At 42.2% G+C, this 26,027-nt stretch overlaps 1 protein-coding gene across 1 annotated transcript; it reads right to left on the reverse strand.

Moving 5' to 3' along the window:
- Positions 1 to 1,510: 1,510 nt before the first annotated feature.
- On the reverse strand, positions 1,511 to 25,814 carry LOC134346222 (spermatogenesis-associated protein 24-like). Its single transcript, XM_063047533.1, has 6 exons — positions 25,697 to 25,814; positions 18,373 to 18,438; positions 15,938 to 16,068; positions 5,202 to 5,272; positions 4,956 to 5,058; positions 1,511 to 4,864 (listed from the first exon to the last, which is right to left on the reverse strand). The coding sequence occupies exons 1-6, from the start codon at positions 25,790 to 25,792 to the stop codon at positions 4,753 to 4,755; spliced, it is 579 nt and encodes a 192-aa protein (XP_062903603.1). The 5' UTR covers positions 25,793 to 25,814; the 3' UTR covers positions 1,511 to 4,752.
- Positions 25,815 to 26,027: the final 213 nt, after the last annotated feature.

Consider the following 26,027-nt stretch of genomic DNA (forward strand, 5'->3'; position numbering starts at 1 on the left):
CAGTAGATGTAGTGTATATGCATTTCAGCAACGTATCGCATGCAAGGCTTATTGAGAAAGTAAAGAGGCATGGGATCCAAGGGAACATTGTATTGTAGATCCAGAACTGGCTTGCCCACTGAAGGCAGAATGGCTATAGGTGGGTCATATTCTGCATGGAGGTTGGTGACCAGTGGTGTGCCTCAGGGATCTGTTCTGAGACCCTTACTCTTCGTGATTTTTATAAATGATCTGGATGAGGAAGTGGAGGGATGGATTAGTAAATTTGCTGATGCCACAAAGGTTGGGGGTGTTGTGGATAGTGTGGAGGGTTGTCAGAGGTTACAGCAGGACATTGATAGGATGTAAAACTGGGCTGAGAAGTGGCAGATGGAGTTCAACCCAGATAAATATGAGGTGGTTCAATTTGGTAGGTCAAATATGATTGCAGAATAGACAATAGACAATAGGTGCAGGAGTAGGCCATTCGGCCCTTCGAGCCAGCACCGCCATTCACTGTGATCATGGCTGATCATCCACTAAATATAGTATTAATGGCAAGACTCTTGGCAGTGTGGAGGATCAAGGGGATCTTGGGATCCAAGTCCATAGGACACTCAAAGCTGCTGTGCAGGTAGACTCTGTGGTTAAGAAAGCATACAGTGTATTGGATTTCATCAATCATGGGGTTGAGTTTACGAGCACAGAGGTAATGTTGCAGCTATATAGGATTCTGGTCAGACCCCACTTGGAGTACTGTGCTCAGTTCTGGTCGCCTCACTACAAGAAGGATGTGGAAACCACAGAAAGGGTGCAGAGGAGATTTACAAGGATGTTGCCTGTATTGGGGAGCATGCCTTATAAGAATAGGTTGAGTGAACTCGGCTTTTTTCCCTTGGAGCGACAGAGGATTAGAGGTGACCTGATAGAGGTGTATATGACGAGAGGCATTGATCAGGTGGATAGTCAGAGGTTTTTTCCTAAGGCTGAAATGTCTAGCACGAGAGGGCACAGTTTTAAGGTGCTTGGAAGTAGGTACAGAGATGTCAGGGTTACATTTATTTTAAATACAGAGAGTGTTGAGTGCGTGGAATGGGCTGCCGGCGACAGTGGTGGAGGCAGATACGATAGGGTCTTTTAGGAGACTCCTGCATAGATACATGGAGCTCAGAAAAATAGAGGGCTATGGGTAACCCTAGGTAATTTCTAAGGTAAGGACATGTTGTGCACAGCTTTGTGGGCCGAAGGGTCTGTATTGTGCTGTAGGTTTTCTATGTTTCTTTTATTTCAACAATTTTCCGCAACTCATTTATGAAAACTTCTCAATAACATCCTCAAGAAATTATCCAAAAACTTTCTAGTCAAAAGAGTCCAGTTTCTAGAATATGAATGCTTTTAGGACAAGCATTGACTCAGTAGACTGGTTGATTACCTTCTATGTTGTGAAAAATATGAATAAAAAATTTGTAAAATTACTTAACAATATTCCTTCATTTTTTAAAAAAAGTACATTATGTTTTGTGAACTTGGATATTCAAATCAGATCGCTAACTACCAAACTCTTTAATGTTTAAACCAAGACTTAGGTGAAATAAAATATAATCTGTTTTAAATTGCCAAAGCATTTTACATAAAACATCTTCAAAAAGTATACCTAAACAATACAAATTGATTTAGAGAGTAATACAGCATGAAAACAGGGCCTTTAGCACAACTCTATCACTAGTCTCACCTACCTGTGTTTGACCCATATCTCAATGAATCCCTCCTGTCCATCTATCTATTTAAAATATTTTAAATGTTGTTATTGTATCTGCCTCAACATTTTCTCTGGTAGCTCATTCCATATACACACCACCCTCTTCATAAAGAAGTTGCCCCTCGCGTCATTTTTAAATCTTTCACCTCTCAGCTTAAACTGATGGCCTCTTGTTTTTAAGTTCACCTTATCTACATTCCTTATTATTCAATACACCAGTGTAAGGTTGTAGTCTCACCAACATCTTGTACAACTGCAATATAGAATCCCAATTCCTTTACTCAATGTCCTGAAGGAATTTCAAAAGCACATATCGTGACTTTTGACAGTTTAGTTTCGATGATCTTAATACTGTGCTACTGAAGGAAAAAAACTGGAGGGAAATGACATGCATTTTATGCATAATTCCTGCAGTGACAAATCATCTTTTCATACTTTCTATAAGTATATTTATCTTCCCAGTACAGGACCAATTGCAGCTACAAAAATTTCAATCTCTTAAAGGGATATACAGTACTGTGCAAAAGTCTTAGGCGTGGGGGATAGCACAGGTGAAGACACACCCAGCCCTGAGACACTAGGCAAGGTTATTTGATTGCAAACAATTGATTCATTGATCATTACAGAACATTTTGATGGCGCTTCCTGCTCCCTTCCCCCTTCCCACTCTCACTCCACAGTAGAAACCCAGGTCAGAATCAGGTTTATCATCATTCACGTATGTCATGAAATTTGTTCTTTGTTTTGTGGCAGCAGTACAGTGCAATACATAAAATTACTACAGTACTGTGCTAAAGTCTTAGGCACCCAGATATATAGTATATGCCTAAGACTTTTCACACAGCACTTTAGATGGTGAGTGAATTTAAATCAGATTTCTTCAGTTCTTCACCTTTCCTATCTATCATCTCCCAGCTTCTTACTTCATCCCATCGCATGCCAGCTTGTAATCAATCCCTTCCCTTCTACCCTATCTTCTTATCCTTTCAAGTCCTGATGAAGTGGCCCCTGAAACATTGACCATATTCCTCTCCACAGGTGCTGCCTGACCCACTGTGTGTGCTGTTGTAGATGGTGAGTACTACAGCACCATTTGCCATTCACAGTTTCTACACACAGCATAGAAAAATTGGTAATATTACTTTCATTTCCTTCATCACAGAACGTTCTAAATATTTCAAAATAATGGGTACAACACATACACAAGAGAAAATCAATGATGCAACAAAAATTCTTTAAACAGAGCACTCAATAGTGAATATAACTAAACTGTAGTCCCAAGTTGGCACATTCACAGAAAATGCTCCATGGTTTTTTGATAAAATGCCTAATATTACATCTTTAGAGTTAAAACACTTTAAAGTGAGACAAATGGCAATATTGAAACATTAGAACAGAGAAACTAAGACAGAATGCTGATAAAATTCTACCACTGTGATTCAACAAGGGGTTAATACAAATAAAATCTACTGCATTATACTCATTTTGTGGATAAAAGTGCATCTCAAGTCAAAAGTCCAGGAATATAGACATCCAAAAAAGTTGTCCAACAGTCAATCCATTTAATTTCCTTTGATGGTGGCTTTGTCCAGTATAATTCCAGAAATCTTGAGAAGTCCATAGCTCCTTGAAATTTGCAGTAGAGCGGTAAAAAAGTAAACTTGCCTTTAGCAGCTGGGACATTTAGTATAAAAGTTGGGAAATCATGTTGCAGCTGTAAAAAACTTGGGCTAGTATTGCACACAGTTCTGGTCGCCACATTATAGGAAGGATGTAGAAGCTTCGGCAAGGGTTTAAATGAGGTTCACCAAGATTTTGCCTGGATTATGGATTATTCCTTAGAGAGGATCACAACCTTGTCATAGGGCTTGTAAGCTCAATGACCCGGAGAGTTATGTTGGCTAAAGTCAGGGCCTTGTGCTTTGGCTCTTGGTAGGGTCACCCATGCCAAACAAGTGGCCAGATGAAGAGTGGTCCACCGGTCCTCCAGGTTTGGGGTTCAGCTCAGAGCTAACAACCCTGAATGGTCAAAAAAATTGTTACGGAAATAGCAATGAGAATTCTTCTTTATCGGTGTGCAACGGTATGAACAGAGAGGGAGGAGCTACCTTCATTGCTGTCCTAAATGCCAGTGGCAGTAAATAAGAGATCATTAGTGTATGGAGAGGGGCTGAATGAACTTGAATTGTTTTCTCTGGAATAAGACCATAAGACATAGGAGCAGAATTAGGCCAATCAGCCCACTGAGTCCGCTCTGCCATTTCATCATGGCTGATCCCGGGTGCCAATCAACCCCATACACCTGCCTTCTCACCATATCCCTGATGCCCTGACCACTAAGCTCACCTTTTCCTCTCCCTTACTTTCTGCTTTCCACAAGGATCACTCCCTGCACGACTCACTTGTCCATTCGTCGGTCCCCACTGATCTCCCTCCTGGCACTTACCCTTGGTAGCAGAACAAGTGCTACACCTCCTCCCTCACCACCATTCAGAGCCCTAAACAGTCCTTGGTGAGGTAGTGGCAACCTGACAAAAGTGTATAAAATTATGAGAAGCAGAGATACGGTAAATAGTCAGATATGGTAAATTGTTCACCCTTGGAGAACAAAAAAATATATTAAATATGAGTGGAAATGAGTTTAAGGAGAGAGGGTAAAAATTTAAAGGCGATCTCTATGCAGAGCTTTTTTAAAAGCTACACAGAGAGTGGTAGTTGCTTGGAATCAGCTGCCAGGGAGACAGTGAAAATAGGCATGATAGTAACATTTAAGAGGATTTTAGACAGATACATAAACAAGCAAGGAATGGTAGCTTACGAACCATGTGCAAACAGTTGAGATTAGTTTAAACGCATCATGATCAGAACAGACACCATGATCTGAAGGGTCTGTTCCCATGGTGTACTGTTAAACTATGGAGGCAACTCTTTGCCAAGAGCATCAGTTTCAAATTCCACCAGCTGAAAATGATACTGTAATGTGAGGAAATATTTTAAAGTCTATGTACACAAGACTACTTTGAAGCATGATGGAACTTTCCATGTGCTTTCCTCTTCTTTCCTTCCAGTACACGTTCTATATATGCATTCTGCTGTTTCTCTATTTCGAAGTCAGTAACCTGTTGTCTAAACACAAAACACAAAAATCAGTTCTTTGCAATTAAAAACATATTCTATCACAACAAATCGAAGCCCTTGCAGGAAATGTTTTACATACTTCAATGTAGCTTTCTGCTTGGCAAGTTGATGACAAAGTTCCTTAATCTGATCTTCTTTGCTACTCAAAATATCTTCTTGCTTTTCTATTTGATTTTCAATATCTGGAAAAAAATATTAATGATCATGTTTTTAAACTGAATTATCTTTCCAAAAAATCTACTATACATGTAATTGTAATGGATATGCATCTCATCATACTTTGGAAAGAAATAAAGCACCTAACTGGGAAATCAGCGTGACTCACCATTGCATTTGCTTTTTAACTTGTCATTTTTGTTTAACTCCTTCATTGCCTTGTTTTTAACACTTGCCAGTCTTTATAAAATATAAAAAGAGGTAACTGCATTACAAAGAGTGATGAAAATAACTTATTGATATAAGATTAATTTATAACAGAGCATACAATTACATTTAAACAATTTACACAATTAAAAGCAAACACATACAAATGAAGAAGCTGTAAATCTGAAATAAAAGCAGATATTGCTAGAATGCTCTGTGACCAGATTCCTTTTACTTGGTTACTCGGTGAACATTTGTGGAAATTACGTTTCATGATGCTAGATGTAAGGGAGAGCAACTACAATCAGAGGTCAAAGTGTAGTAGCCATCAATACAAAGAGCTTGCTTTCAAACTGTTTTCAAATGTAACCTAAAAGCAGTAAATGGTCTTGAAATTACAAAGAGAGCTGTATCAATAGAGTGAAGGGAACAGGCTACTAGCTGTATATTTCATTTAGAACATCACATGACAACTCAATAGGTATGCTTTGGAAAAATGACAAGACAATCTCTTAAATGACTCGAGTACAAAGGTTCTTAAATAATGTTATATCCAGCAATACAATAGATTCCTCAGGGCATTGGAACTACCCATTAGAAATGAGACTTCCTGAGCTTTATACCATTGTAACCCAAATATAAGAACACAATAGATCATTAGAGTCTCATTAATTGGACAACATCAAAACCCACTGATATAATCAGTGAAAGTTACAGGCTGGCTATTTGTCAATTGATCCTAGAATGCACATGTCCTTGAGTACCATCAGTCAAAATTCTTAAGTATTTAAAACGAAGATGTTTTGGGTGCAAACGGTTATTTATCTTCAAAAGTGCTTAAACAATAAAGTGAACTGCCTTTCCCAACAAAGATGTTTGAATATTCAGAGTTGGTCTTGTCATTTATAATATGCTTCCATTATACACATACAGTTCAATGTATGGAGTTCAACGTGGGGAGAGAACTGCCCACACCCAAACCCATGCAATTCTAACTAATGAAATCATTTTCAATTACCTGCTGTTACCTTTGTACTTAAACAGTAAATTTGCTCCTAGTGGAGGATTCCCTAAAGGTTAACTTGCAAGTTGAGTCAGTAGTAAAGAGGGTAAATGCAATGTTAGCATTCATTTTGAGAGAACTGGAATACAAAAGCAACAACGTAATGCTGAGGCTTCGTAAGGCATTGGTCAGAACACACTTCAGAGTATTGTGGACAATTTTTTGCCCTTTTCTAAGAAAGGATGTACCAGCACTGGAGAGGGTCCAAAGGAGGTTCATGAGAATCATCCCAGGAATAAAAGGGTTAATGTATGGGGAGCATTTGCTGGCTCTGGGTCTGTATTTGCTGGAGTTTCGAAGAATTTGGGGGGGGGAGGGGAGAGATCTTATTGAAACCTATCAAATAATGAAAGGCCTAGATAGAGTGGCCATGGAGAGAATATTTCCTATAGTGGAGGAAGCTAGGACCAGAGGGCACAAGCTCAGAATACAAGGATGTCCCATTCGAACAGAGCTAAGAGAAAGTTATTTAGCAAAAGGGTGGTGATGGTGAATCTGTGAATTCACTTCAGGAGGAGAAAACTAGAGATCCACCAGCCAGTTCTCATCAGTGGATCAGAAGTGGAGAGGGTCAGCAACTCTCAATTCCTCAGTGTTATCATTTCAAAGGATCTACCATGGGTCCAGCATGCAAGTGACATTAAGAAAGCACAGCAGCGCCTCTACTTTCTTAGAAGTTTACAAAGATTTAGCATGTCATCTAAAACTTTGACAAACTTCTAAAGACACGTGGTAGAAAGTATATTGACTAGTTGCATCACAGCCTGGTATGGAAATCTAAATGACCCTTGAACAGGAAATCTAACAAAAATTAACGGATATGGCTCAGTTCAACATGGGTAAAGCCCTCCCCCCCCCCATCATCGAGCATATCTGTCACAGGAACACAGCTTCTAATATCCCCCCATCCACGCCGTACTCTCTTTTCACTGCTGCCATCAGGGAGAAGGTACAGGAGCCTCAGAACCCACATCACCAGGTTCAGGAACAGTTATTACCCCTCAACCATCAGGCTCTTGAACCAGAAGGGATAAGTTCACTCGCCCCATCACTGAACTGTTCCCATAACTTATGGACTCACTTTCAAAGTCTCTTCATCTCCTGTTGTCAATACTTATTGTTTATTTTTTTTTACTTTCTTTTTCTAATTGCAGAGTTTGTTGTTTTTTTTAAACACCTTAACTGTTTGTTCATCTTGTTGGGTGTGGTCTTTCATTGATTCTGTTAGGTTTCTTGTATTAACTGAGACTGCCCACAAGAAAATAAATCTCAGGGTTGTATAAGACTACAAGACCATAAAGCATAGGTGCGAATTAGGCCATTTGGCCCATCGAGTCTGCTCTGCCATTTCACCATGGCTGATCCATTTCCACCTCAACCACTTTCTCCTGACATCTCCCCATAACCTTTCATGTCCTGACTAATCAAAAACCTAACAATCTCTGCCTTAAATACACCCAATGACTTGGCCTCCACAGCCACCTACGACAACGAATTCTACGGATTCACCAACCCCTAGCTAAAGAAATTCCTCCTCATCTGTGTTCTACTTGGATGGTCATCTATTCTGAAGCTGTGCTCTCTGGTCTTAGATTCCCCCTCAACAGGGAACAACCTTTCCACATCCATTCTATCCGGTTGTATATGGTGACATATACATGTACCTCGATCATAAATTAACTTTGAACTTTTAAAACTTGAATTCATTGCCACAGTCGGCTGTGGAGGCCAAGTGATTGGGTATACTTAATGCAGAAGTTAATGGGTTCTTGATTAGTAAGGGCCTCGAAGGTTATGGGGAGAAGGCAGAATAATGGGTTTGAGACAGTTAATAACTCAGTCATGATAGAATGGTGCAGCCAACTCAGTGGGAGTGGGCTGAATAGCCTAATTCTGCTCCTATGTCTAAATGGGTATAAAAATTCAATGTACTTTGAGTTTGGGGAGGGAGATTCTTCCATAAGATTCTCCCACCAGGTCAACCTTTGTGTTTACTAGTGCAGAATAAAATCTGTTACATTTACTCTCTAATCTTCATGTGCCTCATTCATTCAAAATCATAATACAAGGAATAACTAGTACCTAAGGAAATCTCTCCTAGATTCCAGTTCAAAATACTTCATTGAGCTAAATCCTGGGTAAAACAACATTCACTCAGATATACTTTCCTTGCAATTTGTGATTAGGAAGCAAATTTTCAATCATTTGCTATTTCTAACTAGCAAAGTATGACACTGATACAAGGATGGCAAACTTAAAGTTGCATTATTGCAAATACAGTGGTTTCTGGTTAATTGGGACACAACCGGACCAGTACATTTGAACAGATAATGGACTGCCTTCATACAATGCTATTGACAATTGCTTCCTCCAAATCTTCATTTTAATTGTAACATTCAAGATGATTACTGTATCTTCAAATTCTTTGTAATTCCTAACTTGTTGAAATAGTGAAACCATTTCATTTTCGCTCCCGGCTATTTCTGGCATCCCCAAGCCTGAATGCTTAAAACTGCAGTGAGCAAAACAGTTCTGAATTATCTTACTATTTATTTCTCACTAACTATCAGTGACAAAAATCACTGCTTTTAAACACAAACATGTGCAACTAACATCATTTAAAAATGTCCCTCTAGCATAGTGTTAACAAATAATGGCCACAAAAGTGTGTACCACTGATACTAGTTAGAAACGGGAGCAGAATGGTTGTGTAGTGGTTAGCACAACACTTTACAGTACAGGCGACCTGGGTTCAATTCACACCGCTGCCTGTAAAGAGTTTGTACATTCTCCCTATGACCGTGTGGGCTTCCTCCAGGTGCTCTGATTTCTTCCCACAGTCCAAAGACATACTGGTTGGTAGGTTAGTTGTCCTGTGATTAGGCTAGGATTAAATTGGGGGATTGCTGGGCAGCATGGCTCAAAGGACCAGAAGGACCTACTCCACACTGTATCTCAGTAAATAAATAACTTTCCAGTCCCAATTAAGCAGCTTGGTGTCCCAAATGAACAAAAGGAACTCTGGCAATTTTCTCAATTAGCTTTGTTCTTTAAGAGTCGTCAAAAATAAGCAACTGTCCCAATTAACCAATGGTCCAATTAGCCGAAATCCACTGTATTTCTATTGCTTATAGAGACACATCCTTGTTATTTCATTTATTTCCTACATTCCTGTTGGCTCTTCAATAGTTTGTTTCCCTAATTCCTTTCCTAAACTTTTAAATTGCAATTACAATGGATTTCTTTCCTTCCTTGTCATTCTGTTTCAGAACTCCTATTTGTAAATGTTGGTCAAATTTTGTTAGGAAATGGCATTGATTTCACGGCAAACAGTAAAACTGATAATCTAGGTTCTTCATGTGGGCTCAGTAGATACTGACTCCCACTCCCTTTCACACTTCCACCCCCATCAAGTACCATCAAGTTTAATTGCAATTGCTCAGTATTTGAGCTCATACAAGCATAAAATATCCAATGCTTTAATAAGGACTACATATAACCATATAACAATTACAGCACAGAAACAGGCCATCTTGGCCCTCCTAGTCTGTGCCAAATGTTTACTCTCACCTAGTCCCACCGACCTGCACTCAACCCATAACCCTACATTAATTTCCTGTCCATATAGCTATCCAGTTTAACTTTAAATGACAATATCGAACCTGCCTCTACCACTTCTGCTGGAAGTTCGTTCCACACAGCTACCACTCTCTGAGAAAAGAAGTTCCCCCTCATGTTACCCCTAAACTTTTGCCCTTTAACTCTCAACTCATGTCTTCTTGTTTGAATCTCCCCTGCTGTCAATGGAAAAAGCCCATCCACATCAACTCTATCTATCCCCCTCATTTAAATACCTCTATCAAGTCCCCTCTCAACCTTCTATGCTCCAAAGAATAAAGACCCAACTTGTTCAACCTTTCTCTGTAACTCAGGTGATGAAGCCCAGGTAACATTCTAGTAAATCTTCTCTGTACTCTATTTTGTTGACATCTTCCCTATAATTCGGTGACCAGAACTGTGCACAATACTCCAAATTTGGCCTTACCAATGCCTTGTACAATTTTAACATTACATCCCAACTCCTATACTCAATTGTCTGATTTATAAAGGCCAGCATACCAAAAACCTTCTTCACCACCCTAACCACATGAGATTCCACCTTCAGGGAACTATGCACCATTATTCCTAGATCCCTCTGTTCTACTGCATTCTTCAATGCCCTACCATTTACCATGTATGTCCTATTTTGATTAGTCCTACCAAAATGTAGCACCTCACATTTATCAGCATTAAACTCCATCTGCCATCTTTCAGCCCACTCTTCTAACTGGCCTAAATCTCTCTGCAAGCTTTAAAAACCTACTTCATTATCCACAACTCTACCTATCTTAGTATCATCTGCATACTTACTAATCCAATTTACCAGCCCATCATCCAGATCATTAATGTATATGACAAACAACATTGGACCCAGTACAGATCCCTGAGGCTCACCACTAGTCACCGGCCTCCAATCTGACAAACAGTTATCCACTACTACTCCCTGGCGTCTCCCATCCAGCCACTGCTGAATCCATTTTACTACTTCAATATTAATACCTAACGATTAGACCTTCCTAACTAACCTTCCGTGTGGAACCTTGTCAAAGGCCTTACTGAAGTCCACATCGGCAACATCCACTGCTTTACCCTCATCAACTTTCCTAGTAACCTCTTCAAAAAATTCAATAAGATTTGTGAAACGTGACTCTCCATGCACAAATCCATGTTGACTGTTCCCAATCAGACCCTGTCTATCCAGATACTTATATATACCATCTCTAAGAATACTTTCCATCAACTTACCCACCACTAATGTCAAACTACCAAAGATCATGACAAGCTTGGTTTTACCATAAAACCAGGGCGAACCAAAAGAGTCAGACCAGTTACACTCACAGATCTCGATTTTGCAGATGACATAGTCCTGCTCTCTGACCAGATGGAGGAAGCACAGCAGCTACTGACAAAATTGGAAATAGAATGCAATAAAGTTGGTCTTCACCTAAACACTAAAAAGACAGAGTACATGGCGTTTAACTGCGACGAAGGTACTCTCAAGACCGTAGAGAATGATACCATTCAGAAAGTCTTTGACTACAAGTACCTCGGGTCAAGAATGATGAGTTCAGAGAAGGACATAAAGATACGGAAGGCGCTGGCATGGAGGGCTATGAACGACATGAAGGAAATCTGGAAGTCGAACCTGACCAGAGGGCTTAAAAAGAGGATTTTCATAGCAGTCATAGAGTCCATTCTCACGTACGGATGTGAGATGTGGACACTCACTAAGATGATGCGAAAGTCTCTAGATGGTTGCTATACACGAATGCTCTGGATGGCTCTTGATGTGAGTTGGCAACAGCACATGACGAACATTGAGCTCTTTAACAACCTACCGATGCTCTCCACTAAAATCGAGGGGAGAAGACTGCAACTAGCGGGGCACTGTCTATGCCATCCCGAGCTACCTGCCAGCCTAGTCATCATATGGGAGCCCAAGTACGGGAGGATGAACTCTGGCGCCCTCCCAAGAATGATCAACACGCTCCTAGAAGACAGTGGCGCAGCTGATGTAGATGAACTGAACACACTGATGAGGGAGAGAGAGAAGTGGAGAGTCCGTCATCGTGCCCGATGCCGGCCCCCTAGGCCTGAGTTGACATAGTAGTAGTAGTAGCAGTAGTAATAGACGTCAAACTCACAGGCCAACAATTGCCAGGTTTACTCTTAGAACCCTTTTTAAACAATGGAACAACATGAGCAATATGCCAATCCTCCAGCACCATCCTTGTTTCTAATGACATTTGAAATATTTCTGTCAGAGCCCCTGCTATTTCCACACTAACTTCCCTCAAGGTCCTAGGGAATATCCTGTCAGGACCCGGAGACTTATCCACTTTTATATTCCTCAAAAGCACCAATACTTCCTCTTCTTTAATCATCATAGTTTCCATAACTTCCCTATCTGTTTCCCTTACCTTACACAATTCAATATCCTTCTCCTTAGTGAATACCAAAGAAAAGAAATTGTTTAAAATCTCCCCCATCTCTTTTGGTTCCGCACATAGCTGTCCACTCTGATTCTCTAAAGGACCAATTTTATCCCTCACTATCCTTTTGCTATTAATATAACTGTAGAACCCCTTTGGATTTATTTTCACCTTACTTGCCAAAGCAACCTCATATCTTCTTTCAGCTTTTCTAATTTCTTTCTTAAAGATTCTTTTTACATTCTTTATATTCCTCGAGCACCTCATTTACTCCATGCTGCCTATATTTATTGTAGATATCTCTATTTTTCCGAACCAAGTTTCCAATATCCCGTGAAAACCATGGCTCTCTCAAACTTTTAACCTTTCCTTTCCATCTAACAGGAACATACAGATCCTGTACCCTCAAAATTTCACCTTTAAATGACCTCCATTTCTCTATTACATCCTTCCCATAAAACAAATTGTCCTAATCCACTCCTTCCAAATCCTTTCACATCTCCTTAAAGTTAGCCTTTTTCCAATCAAAAATCTGAACCCTGGGTCCAGCATTATCCTTCTCCATAATTATATTGAAACTAATGGCATTGTGATCACTGGACCCGAAGGGCTCACCAACACAAACCTCCGTCACCTGACCTATCTCATTCCCTAAGAGGAGATCCAACACTGCCCCTTCTATAGTTGGTTCTTCTATGTATTGCCGCAAAAAACTATCCTGCACACATTTTACAAACTCCAAACCATCCAGCCCTTTTACCGCATGGGCTTCCCAGTCTGTGTGTGGAAAGTTAAAATCTCCCGCAATCACAACCTTGTGCTTACTACAAATATCTGCTATCTCCTTACAAATTTGCTCCTCCAATTCTCACTCCCCATTTGGTGGTCTATACTACACCACTATAAGTATTACTACACCTTTCCCATTCCTCAATTCCCCCCAAATAGCCTCCCTAGACGAGCCCTCTAATCTATCCTGCCAGAGCACCGCTGTAATATTTTCTCTGACAAGCAATGCAACACCTCCCCCTCTTGTCCCTCTGATTCTATCACACCTGAAGCAATGAAATCCAGGAATATTTAGTTGCCAATCACACCCCTCCTTCAACCATGTTTCAGTAATAGCTACAACATCATACTTCCAGGTATCAATCCATGCTCTAAGCTCATCCACCTTTCTTACAATGCTCTTAGCATTAAAATAGATGCATTTAAGAAATTTTCCACCTCTTACTCTCTGTTTGTCACTAACGGTGAAAACAACTTTACTATCTCCTTTTTCTTCCTTCTCTCCTACATCTGTTCCTACACTCTGGTTCCCCTCTCCCCTCGTATCTAGTTTAAATCCACTGGAGCCTCTCTAGCAAACCTACTTGCAAGAATATTTGTCCCCCTCCGGTTCAGATGAAAACCGTTCCGCTGGAACAGGTCCCACCTTTCCTGGAAAACTGCCCAATTATCCATAAATCTGAAGCCCTCCCTCCTGTACCATGCCTTCAGCCAAGTATTGATCTGTGCTATCTTACTATTTCTAAACCCACCTGCACGTGGCACTGGTAGAAATCCTGAGACTGCTATCCTGGAGGTCCTGTCCTTTAACTTGGCACCTAACTCGCCTTTCAGGACCCCCTACATGGACCACGACATCCGGCTGCTCACCCTCCCTCTTGAGAATACTGAGAAATTCGATTTGAGGTATCGTGGACCTTGGCACCAGGGAGGAAACAGACCATCCCGGATTCTCTATCTCTTCCACAGAACCTCTTATCTGTCCCCCTAACTATCGAATCTCCTATCACTACTGCTCTCCTCTTTTCCCTCCTTCGCTTCTGAGCTGAGGGTCCCGTCTCAGTGCCAGAGACACAACCACTGCAACTTGTCCCTGGTAAGTTGTCCCCATCATCAGCATACAAAATGATATACTTATTATTGGTGGGAACGGCCACAGGGGTGCTCTGCTCATTCTGTCTATTCCCCTTCCCTCTCCTGACAGTCACCCAGCTACCTGTCTCCTGACTGTTAGGGGTAACTCTCTCCCTGTAACTCCTCTCTATTTCCGCCTCTGCCTCCCGAATGATCCGAAGTTCATCCAGTTCCATTTCCCTAACTCTGTTTGTCAAGAGCTGCAGCTGGATGCACCTTTCACAGGTGTAGTCATCAGGGACAATTGTGCTCGCCCTGACTTCCCACGCACTGCAAACGGAGCACTCAACTGTTAACTGATGCACTTATAATAGGCGCAATGGTAGTGTAGCAGTTAACTCAACGCTGCTACAGCTCAGGGTGTCACCCCAGTTCAAATCTGACATTGTCCCATAAGGAGTTTGTCCCTTATATCCCTTCATCCTCCCCATGAACACGTGGGTTTCCTCTGGGTGCTCTGGTTTCCTCCCACATTCCAAAGACGTACCAGTTAGTAAGGTAATTGTGAATAGGCTAGGGTTAAACAGGTGGGTTGCTGGGTGATACAGTTTGTTGGGTCATTGTGAATAGACTAGGGTTAAATAGATAGATCACTGGGAGATATGGCTCATTGGGACATTGCAATTAGACAAGGGTAAAATAGGTGGATCACTGGGAGATAAGGCTCGTTGGGTCATTGTGAATAGACAAGGGTTAAACAGGTGGGTTACTGGGTGATACGGCTCGTTGGGTCATTGTGAATATTCCTTGCTGTCCACGTTTCCGAGGATCTCACCTGGTCCCTGAACTCCTCCATCCTGATCAAAAAGGCGCAATAGCGCCTTTATTTCCTGCGGAGCGTCAAGAAAGCTCACCTCTGCCCCAGGATACTGACAGACTTTTACCGCTGTACCATTGAGAGCATACTCACCAACTGCATCTCAGTGTGGTATGGCAATTGTCCCGTATCAGACCACAAAGCACTCCAGCATGTGGTGAAAACTGCCCAGTGGATTATCGGCACCCATTTGCCACCATTGAGAGCATCTACCATAAACCCTGCCAGGGCAGGGCGAAAAGCATTATCGAGGATGCATCTCACCCTAACCAGGGACTTTTTACTCTCATCCCATCTGGTAGGTGCTACAGGAGCCTCCGCTCCCACACCAGCAGGCACAGGAAGAGCTTCTTCCCTGAGGCTGTGACCCTGCTGAACCTCACATCACAGCACTAAGCAGTATTGCAACCATATTGTACTGTCTCAGTACTTTTATATTTGTGTGCTGCAGCATTTACTTTTTATTCACAGTTATTTTGTAAATAACACTATGCTTTGCATTTCTGGTTAAATGCTAACTGCATTTCATTGGCTTTGTATCTGTACTCGGCACAATGACAATAAAGTTGAATCTAATCTAATTAAATAGGTGGGTTGCTGGGTGATACGGCTCATTTTGGCCAGAAAGGAGGGAAAGGAGGAAAGGAGGAAAGGAGGAAAGGAGGAAAGGAGGAAAGGAGGAAAGGAGGAAAGGAGGAAAGGAGGAAAGAAAATCCAGCTCCTGCATGATGAATTCTATATCTTTCAAAAACCTGTACCAAAAAATTGCCATGGCACCTCTAACGAAGAAAACTTTGAATGGCAATCAAATAGCATATAAATTAATTCATGAAGTATATATCTAGATAAAAAGAAAAACTTACGCATTTTCAAAGGCCTTCCTTTCTCGCTCCAGCTGTTTCATCAGAATTTCTATTTCACCAAGTGCAAATTGCAGTTTTTCAGTCTCCTTGGAAAGTAGTGCTTTTGTTTTAGCATGTTCAAATCTTTCATTCTGTTAATAAGTGTTTCAGATTTAACATGATTTGATTGACTCCTCTTGCAAGGTACAACTGATGCAAGATTGGCACTATGTAATGTGATTACTGTGGGGGAGGGTTTTATTGCACCATATATTACAATCCCTTTGATGCATCATTCAAGACATTCTTATGCTGAATAGAAATTAATAGCTAGTTTCAATTCTGGCAGTAAATGCTCTCCAAAGAGAAATTCAATCGTAGCGGGCAGAAATTAGTGTAGATACCAGTTCTACGAAGGTGTGTAGGAAGCTGAAAGCTTTTAACCTAGAGAAGTCACCTGCACCAGATGAACTACACACCAGGGTTCTGAAAATAGTAGCTGAAGAGATTGTGGAGGCATTAGTAATGATCCTTCAAGAATCACTAAATTGTGGAATGGTTCCAGAGGAATCGGAAATTGCAAATGTCACTCTCCTCTTTAAGAGGGGAGGGAGGCAAAAGAAACGGAAAATATGGGCCAGTTAGCCTGACCCCAGTGGTTAGATAAATGTTGGAGTCCATTATTAAGGATGAGATTCCAGGTACTTGCAGGCACAAGATAAAAAAGGGCAAAGCCAGCATGGTTTACTTAAGGGGAAAATCTTGCATAACAAATCTGTTGGAATTCCTTGAGGAAATAACAAGCAGAGAGAGTCACACACATAAAAGTTGCTGGTGAACGCAGCAGGCCAGGCAGCATCTCTAGGAAGAGGTGCAGTCGACGTTTCAGGCCGAGACTCTTCGTCAGGACTAACTGAGTTAACTAACGAAGGGTCTCGGCCTGAAACGTCGACTGCACCTCTTCCGAGAGATGCTGCCTGGCCTGCTGCGTTCACCAGCAACTTTTATGTGTGTTGCTTGAATTTCCAGCATCTGCAGAATTCCTGTTGTTAGCAGAGTCAGTGGATGTTGTTTACTTAGATTTTCAGAAGGTCTTTGACAAGGTGCCATCATGAGACTGCGCAACAAGTTAAGAGCTGCTGGTATTACAGGAAAGATACTAGCATGGATAGAACTGGCTGATTAGCAGGAGGCACAGAGTCAGAATAAAGGGAGCCTTTTCTGGTTGACTATCAGTGACTAATGGCATTCCACAGGAGTCGGTGTTGAGACCGCGCCTTTTCATCTTAAATGTCAATGACTTGGATGACAGTATTGATGGCTTTGTGGCTAATTTTGCAGGTGATATGAAGATAGGTGTAGGGGCAGTTAGTATTGAGGAAGCAGGAAGTCTGCAGATTGAGAGAATGGGCAAAGAAGTGGCAGGTGGTATATAGTGTAGGGAAGTTATGGCAATTCACTTTGGTAGAAGGAATAAAGGCGAAGACTATTTACTAAGCAGGAAGAAAATTGAAAAATCTGAGGTGCAAGGGGACTTGGGAGTCCTTGTTCAGGATTCCCCAAAGGTTAAGCTGCAGGCTGAGTCAGTGATAAGGAAGATAAATGCAATGTTAGCATTCATTTCAAGAGGATTTGAATATAAAAGCAAGGATGTAGTGTTGAGGCTTTACATGGCATTGGTCATACCATACTTGGAGTATTGAGAGTAGCTTTGGGCCTCTTATCAAAGAAAAATGTGCTAGAATTGGAGAGGTTCCAGAGGAGGTTCATGAGGATTCCGGGAAAGAAAGGGTTAACATATGAGGAGCATTTGATGGTTCCGGGCATGTATTCACTAGAGTTTAGAAGATTGAAGGGGGATCTCGTTGAAACTTGTTGAATACTGAAAAGCCCAGAAAGAGTGAATGTGGAGAAAATGTTTTCTATGGGGGGGGGGGGAGTCTTGGATAAGAGGGCACAGACTCAGAATAGAGGGTTGTCCATTTAGAACAGAGATGAGGAGGAATTTCTTTAGCCAGAGGGTGGTGATTTTGTGGAATTCATTGCCACAGGCAGTTGTGGAGGCCAAGTCATTTGGTATATTTAAAGTGGAATCTACAAACATTGTAATATGTTCTTGATTAATGAGGACATCAAAAGTCATGGGGAGAAGGCAGGAGAGTGGGGTTAAGAGGAATAGAAAATCAGCCATGATAGAATGGCCTAATTCTGTTCCTGTGTCTTATGGTGTAAAGAAAGGCATTATACCTTACAAATAAATTCAAAACAATATTTTACACACAGCCAAAAAATACCATAGTATGGTCAGTGAAGATCAATACTTTACTTGAATTTGTGGTAGGTACATCCAATAATACATTTACTGTATAATGGATGAGTCCACTAGTACAGAAAATGAATATAAAAATATACTTACATTGTTAATAGTTCTTCCGTATTTGTTTAAAAGTTCTCACCTCCAATTCTTTCACAACATCTTCATACATCTTTTTGCTTACTGATTCTTCTTCTCCATCCTTTATCTAAATAGAGAATATACTTTAGAACATTAGCAAAATTTGACATTGAAACAAAGAATTCTTGACTCTTTCTGTCATCCCTGCTGATCTGATAAATGTCAAATCAATAACAATACAAATAAGTTCAAACCATGGGGGGGAAATACTTTGTTATGTTTCTTTTGGCAATTTAAATGGAGAATCTAGAGCAGATTCCTTGAATGAAGTTGGAGCCGCAATCCTCCAAGGAGGAGGAGAAGATGGCGGCGCGACACAGCGTGCACGGCCACTTCAGTGGTGATGTCTGTTATTTGGCAAGTAGGGGACCGTGCACAATTCTGAGTTGATGGAGACAGACGTGAGAGTACGGAGGAACATCTGAAGAAACTTCTGAAATGCCCGCTTTACTGCCCCTGCTACTGTGTGGTCCGGAATCTCCGGAGGAGAAGGCCCTGAATTCTCAGCTTTGCTGGTTTCGGCGGCCAGGCGAGATCAAAGGCGCTCGGCAGAGGATGGCGCTCGGGAGGCTGTATCGGAGGGGTTGGTCGGAGACTCGAATTTTTCAAACAGACGGACTCAGTGTCGGCTGTGGTCGAGTGTTTCCAATGCATCGGCAGTTGTCAGTGTCTGGACGTTTATGGCAGGGAGTTTCTCCCTTTGCCGCCTGCTATCAGGGACTTGGGAGTCGATCGACTCGGGACTTAGACTTTTTTTTTACTGTGCCCACGGTCTGTTCTTTATCAAATTATGGTATTGCTTTGCACTGCTGTAACTATATGTTATAATTATGTGGTTTTGTCAGTGTTAGTCTTTGATTCGTACTGTTTTTCTGTGATATCACTCTGGAGGAACATTGCAGCATTTCTTAATGCATGCATGCATTTCTAAATGACAATAAACAAGGACTGAGTGTTCTCATAATCTAACCTAACCTAGCTAAATAACAGAAATAAAGCATTAGGGGTGGCCGGGTGGAGATAAATCTCTACTAAAGGAGGTGTAAGGGGCTCCTTCCCACTTCCAGCCTGCAGGTCATCCTTAGGCAAGGTGTAGCACCTGCTTCGCCCCCCAATCAGGGTCATGTGAAGCCATGCGAGCAGGCAATGGTCATATGAGCAGCTGGTGCATATCACAAGTCTGGGTTATCGGACCACCGACATCAGGCAGACAATCTCTGAAGAGTATTGAATAATGGCTGGGATCACCCGTCCTGTAAGGACAATGCCCAGAAGTCAATGGCAAACCACTTCTGTAGAAAACTTGGCAGGAACAATCATGGACATGTAAAGAACATGATCACCCACGTCACATGGCACATAATGAATGAATGAAACCATTAAATACAAGTACAGTCGAATAGTCATCAAGATGATAATCTGAGGAAATTATGTTATAATGAATCATCTGGAAAGACTGTTGAGGTCCCTGGAAGATTTACTTATTCCAATCTAATATATTGTAGATGACATTCACAACATGGATAACATTAGGTGATCGATTTGCGGAACACCGGTGCTCAGCCTGCACGGGGCGATCCTGAGCTTTCTGATGCCTGTCACCTTAATCCTCCATTACACTCCTATTCAAACCCATTAGTCTGAGCTTGCTGTTCCTCAGACGTGCATTGGGACTCATTGCAATGTTACAATGAGGCCCAATGCCAGTCTGCGGAACAGCACCTCTTCTTCTCTCTGCAGGCTTTTGGACAACATTGAATTATCCAGCTTTAAGTAACCTGATTTCAGTCTGCATCAGTCATATATCTGTGATATTGGTTCAGCTTGTTGGTTGTATTTTACTCTCTGCTATACGAATGGAGGGCCCCTTCAGCCTGATCTGCTCGGCAAGAATTCTGGCTCTACTTTTCACAACTCCTACATTCTTCTGTCCATGATCTCACTCTCTAACTGCTCCCATTCACGCACTGACAAGATGGTCTTGTTTACAACTTAACTCCGTGGCATCCTGGTTTATATCACCATGGACACAGATATATTCCTCCCCCTCCCCTCCCCTCCCCTCCCACTTACACCTTAACGAATGTCTTTTGTCTCTTCCCAGCTCCATTGAAACTTTAACCCGAAATATTAATCTGCCTCTTTCATCATAGTCTGATCTGCTGAGTATTTCAGAATTTCTATTTTTTCTAGATTTCTATATTTCCCTTCTAATTCAACTTCTTGTTATCACTTCAGATAAATAAAACAGAAAAATATTTAAATCATATTGACTGTATGTCTGTATGCCACAAAATAAGAATATCAGAATAAACAGACTCTGAGAAATATCAAAATACCACTGTAAACACTTCCTATATTCAAAAGAGTTGGTATTGTATTATAAATAACCATTCTGTAAGGAGGCATTGCAATGTCACCTGCAGAGGAGTCAAAACATAACTTAACAAGTTTGCACAAGCACTGTTATGCTTTGTGACTTCAAAACATTAAACTAATTCAAAGGAAGACAGCGGAGTTCAAAATGTGAGTCTAACTTTGTGTTTACTTTAAGCGAGGCAGACACATATCACGTGGTAGTATGATGGCGTATGCAATTAACGTATTTATACAGGTAACCCGTAATAAATTATTTAAAACAGGGGTTCCCAACATTTTTTTTAATGTGATGACCCCCTACCATTAACCAAGGAGTCTGTGGGAACACCTGATTTAAACAAGTCAGAATGCTTAATCAAACAATGTATACACAAGTTACTCAAATACTATTGAAATATTAAATATACAACAGACAGTTCCTGAAAGGAATGAAGCAGAAGAATTTACCGGGGTGCCTTCAGGGCGAACTCAATGTGGAGCAGTTCGATAGCTAGAATTAAACATTCCAGCTTCAGCCTGCTACAGCTGAGGATTACAATGGCATCCAAGGTCTGTACAGTTAATAGAGATGTTTTAATATGATTGAACAATCTATCGCTGCTTAAAACTGGCAGAAATAATGCCAATTGTGGCCGTACTTCTCATTGGAAACATGGCTGTCGCTCGGGGCCACAAATGCGTTTAGAAAAACCGAGGTTTTCGAAAATACCGGCTATATTGCGGGCTAACGCAGTCTTTGGTCAATAAAATTAATGATCTCAGAGCTAGGGTGCTGCATCAGAATGACATTAGGACAGCATGCATCCTCTGCTTCACAGCATCCTGGATAACCCCTTCCGTACCAAACGCAACGATTCAGATTGATGGATTCACTATATACCATCAAGATAGGACTGTCAAGTCTCCCAAAAGCAGAAGTGGTGGTGTATGCCTCTTGATTAACACCTCATGGTGCACAAATATATCGATGACCTCCCAATATTGCTCAACTGACTCGGAATACCTCATAACTCAATGCTGGCCATTTTACCTGCCGCAGGAGATTTCTGCGATCATTTTGCTAGCAGTGTACATTCCACCTCAGGCCGATGTCAAAGAAACTCTAAATGGTCTGAATGGTATGATCAACATGCACGAAACAGCACATCCTGATGCCTTCCCCAACATTCTGGGGGATTTTAAACAGGCCAGCCTGAAAAAGTTACTAAATAATCATCAACAAATTGCTTGTACTTCCAGAGGAAACATCACAATGGACCACTGTCACACCGCCATCAAAAATGCCGACTGTGCTATTCCACAACCTCACTTCGGGAAGTCTGATCACATGTCTGTACTTCTACTCCCTGAGTATAGGCAGAGACTGAAGATTGCAGCACCAGCAGTGAGGACCAAGAAGGTATGGACAAGGGAAGCACAGGAGCGCCTACAGGACTGCTTTGAATCGGTGGACTGGACTGTATTCAGGGATTCGTCTTCGAACCTGGATGAGTATTCTGCAGTTGTTACCGACTTCATCAAAACCTGCTTAAATAAGTGTGTGCCTACAAAATCTTGCTATACATTCCCGAATCAAAAGCCGTGGATGAACCAGGAAATTCATCACCTGCTGAGGGCTAGATCTGTGGCATTTAAGTCTGGTGACCCAGGTCTGTACAAGAAAACCAGGTATCACTTGTGCAGGGCTCTTTCAAGAGCAAAGAGAATTCCGAGTGAGGTTGGAGGCAACATCGCATGCACGTCAACTCTGGCCGGGTTTGCAGGACATTACTTCCTACAAAGTGAAACCCAGTACCATGAATGGCAGCCATGATTCACTAACAGATGAACTCAGCACCTTCTATGCCCGCTTTGAAAGGGAGAATATAACTACAGGTGTGAAGATCCCTGCTGCACCCGGTGACCCTGTGACCTTTGTCTTGGAAGCCGATGTCAGGCTGTCTTTCAGGAGGGTGAACCTTTGCAAAGCGGATGGTCCCGACAGAGTACCTGGTAAGGCTCTGAAAACCTGTGCCAACCAACTAGTGGGAGTATTCAAGGACACTTTCAACCTCTCACTGCTATGGGCAGAAGTTGCCACCTGCTTCAAAAAGTCAACAAGGTGCCTAAGAAAATTAATGTGAGCAGCCTTAATCGCCCCTTTGGACTCATATCTACATTGATAAAATGCTTTGAGAAGTTGGCCATGACTAGACTGAACTCCTGCCTCAGCAACAACTTAGACCCATTGCAGTTTGCCCTTCACCAGAATAGGTCAATGGTAGATGCAATCTCAATAATGCTTCACATGGCCTTAGACCACTTGGACAACACAAACACCTATGTCTGGATGCTGTTCGTCGACTATAGCTCAGCATTTAATACCATCATTCCCACAATCTTGATTGAGAACCTCGGCCTCCGTATCCCCCTCTGCAATTGGATCCTCAACTTCCTAACCGGAAGACCACAATCTGTACGGATTGGTGATAACATATCTTCCTCGCTGACGATCGACACTGGTGCACCTCAGGGGTGTGTGCTTAGCCCACTGCTCTACTCTCTATATACACATGACTGTGTGGCTAGGCATAGCTCAAATATCATCTATAAACTTGCTGACGATACAACTATTGTTGGTAGAACCTCAGATGAAGATGAGAGGGCGTACAGGAGTGAGATATGCCAACTAGTGGAGTGGTGTCACAGCAACAACCTGGCACTCAATGTCAGTAAGACAAAAGAGCTGATTGTGGACTTCAGGAAGGGTAAGACGAAGGAACAAAAGAGATCAGAAGTGCAGAGAGTGAGCAAGATCTCTGAGGACCTAATCTGGTCTCAATATACCGATGCAGTTATAAAGAAGGCAAGACAGCGGCTATACTTCCAACACGCTGGAGGAACTCAGCAGGTCGGGCAGCATCAGTAGAAAAGATCGGTCGACGTTTCAGGCTGGAACCCTTTGTCAGGACTGTAGGGGGAAGGGGCAGAGGCCCTATAAAGAAGGTGGGGGGGAGGGTGGGAAGGAGAAGGCTGGTAGGTTCCAGGTGAAGAACCAGTAAGGGGAAAGATAAAGGGGTGGGGGAGGGGAGGCAGGGAGGTGATAGGCAGGAAAGGTGAAGAAGGAATAGGGGAAAACACAATGGGTAGTAGAAGGAGGCGGAACCAAGAGGGAGGTGGTAGGCAGCTGGGGGAGGGGGCAGAGTGACATAGGGATAGGGAAAGGGAGGGGGAGGGAATTACCAGAAGTTGGAGAATTTTATGTTCATACCAAGGGGCTGGAGACTACCTAGATGGTATATGAGGTGTTGCGCTTCCAACCTGAGTTTAGCCTCATCATGGCAGTAGAGGAGGCCATTTTGGGCATATCTGAATGGGAGTGGGAAGCAGAGTTGAAGCGGGTGGGTACTGGGAGATCCTGTCTGTTTTGGCGGACGGAGCGGAGGTGCTCAACAAAGCGGTCCCCCAATCTGCATCAGGTTTCACCGATGTAGAAGAGGCCGCACCGGGAGCACTGGATGCAATAGATGACCCAACAGACTCACAAGTGAAGTGTTGCCTTACTTGTAAGTACTGTTTGGGGCCCTGAATGGTGGCAAGAGAGGAGGTGTAGGGACAGGTGTAGCACTTGTGCTTATAGGGATAAGTACCAGGTGGGAGATCCGTGGGGAGGGGCGTGTGGACCAGGGAGTCGCGGAGGGACCGATCCTTGCAGAAGGTGGAGAGGGGTGAAGGAAAGATGTGCTTAGTGGTGGGGTCCTGTTGAAGGTGGCGGAAGTTGCGGATGATAATGTGTTGGATCCGGAGGCTATACTTCATTGGGAGTTTTATAAGATTTGGTATGTCAACAAATATACTCAAAAACTTCTATAGATGTACCATGGAGAGCATTCTGACAAGCTGCATCACTGTCTGGTATGGAGGGACTAATGCACAGGACCGAAAGAAGCTGCAGAGGGTTGTAAATTTAGTCAGCTCCATCTTGGGTACTAGCCTACAAAGTATCCAGGACATCTTCAAGGAGCAATGTCTCAGAAAGGCAGGGTCTATTATTAAGGACCTCCAGCAACCAAGACATGCTCTTTTCTCACTGTTACCATCAGGTAGGAGGTACAGAAGCCTGAAGGCACACACTCAGTGATTCAGGAACAGCTTCTTCCCCTCTGCCATCAGATTCCTAAATGGACATTGAACCCGTAAACACTACCTCACTTTTTTTAATATATATCATTTGTTTTTTGCACAATTTTAATCTATTCAATATACGTACACTGTAACTGATTTACTTATTTATTATCCTTTTTATTTTCTTCTATATTATGTACCTGCTACGTTAACAAATTTCACGAAATATGCCAGTGATAATAAACCTGATTCTGATTCTGGACAGGATATCTGACCTTCAATGGAAGAAGTACAATGTAGGAGTTACATCTGTTTGCCCTAATCCGATTATCTTCTCCCTTTTAATCCATTTGACGTTATATTGTACTTGCTATTGACTGTGAATTTAACACAGAATATTTAACTCCCCATTACAGAAAACTGCCAATTAAACAAAGTATCAAGAAAAAGAGACAAGTGTGGTGCTGAAAGTATGAAGTTATGAGTGCAGAGGGTCAGGGTTAAATGAGGAGATGGAAAGAGTGAGTGTGGGGAGAAGAGTGGAAGGGGAAGAGAAAAGTCAGACATAAGGTACAGGAACAGTGTTACAGGAAGCATCAGGAGCATTTACTACAGTGTGGGTGATGATGGGGGAAGAAGATTGAGGGGTGAAAATAGCGACGGGTTGGCTGGGGAGAGGGAAAAGAGGAGCATCCATGCCATTAAGCGCCCATGCAACCTCTGAAAGATGCACAGCCCCTACTGTGAGGGGAAGTGAAAAACGGCCAGTGGTGGACTGCCGGCCGCTTGCCGCTGCGCTGAGTGAAAGCCAGGCCACGAGCACCAGCAAAGTTATTTCTCACCAAGCTCTCAATCTGCTGCTGCTGAATGAGAACGATGTCCTGCAGCTGCCTGTAGACCACACTGTGAGTCTCAGTTTCATCAGCCCCGTCCGCCATCGCCGCCCCTATTCAAACCCTGCTGGGCCACTCCAGCCAATCGCAATGTGCGTTATATCAGCGTCAGAAAATCCGACCAATAGAAACAACAGATACGATCCGAGCTCGGAGAATGTGAATCAAGGCTCACCGTTTCACATCAGAATATTATCATCATCAGGCTATTTTATAAATGCATTACAGTGTACTTGATGGGGCTGGGTCTTATGGATCGCAGTTACTATTTAGCGTAGCA

The sequence above is a fragment of the Mobula hypostoma genome, chromosome 5 (assembly GCF_963921235.1).
Source record: "Mobula hypostoma chromosome 5, sMobHyp1.1, whole genome shotgun sequence".
Lineage (NCBI taxonomy): Eukaryota > Metazoa > Chordata > Chondrichthyes > Myliobatiformes > Myliobatidae > Mobula > Mobula hypostoma.

Bases quoted from the DNA above. Each gene is read 5' to 3' on its own strand.
- LOC134346222 (XM_063047533.1), bottom strand. From the start codon at position 25,792: ATGGCGGACGGGGCTGATGAAACTGAGACTCACAGTGTGGTCTACAGG. The intron at 5,059-5,201 runs GTGAGTCACGCT...ATTTTTTTCCAG, and splicing joins GTTAAAAAGCAAATGCAATG to ATATTGAAAATCAAATAGAA. The intron at 4,865-4,955 runs GTATGTAAAACA...TTTTGTGTTTAG, and splicing joins AAGCAGAAAGCTACATTGAA to ACAACAGGTTACTGACTTCG.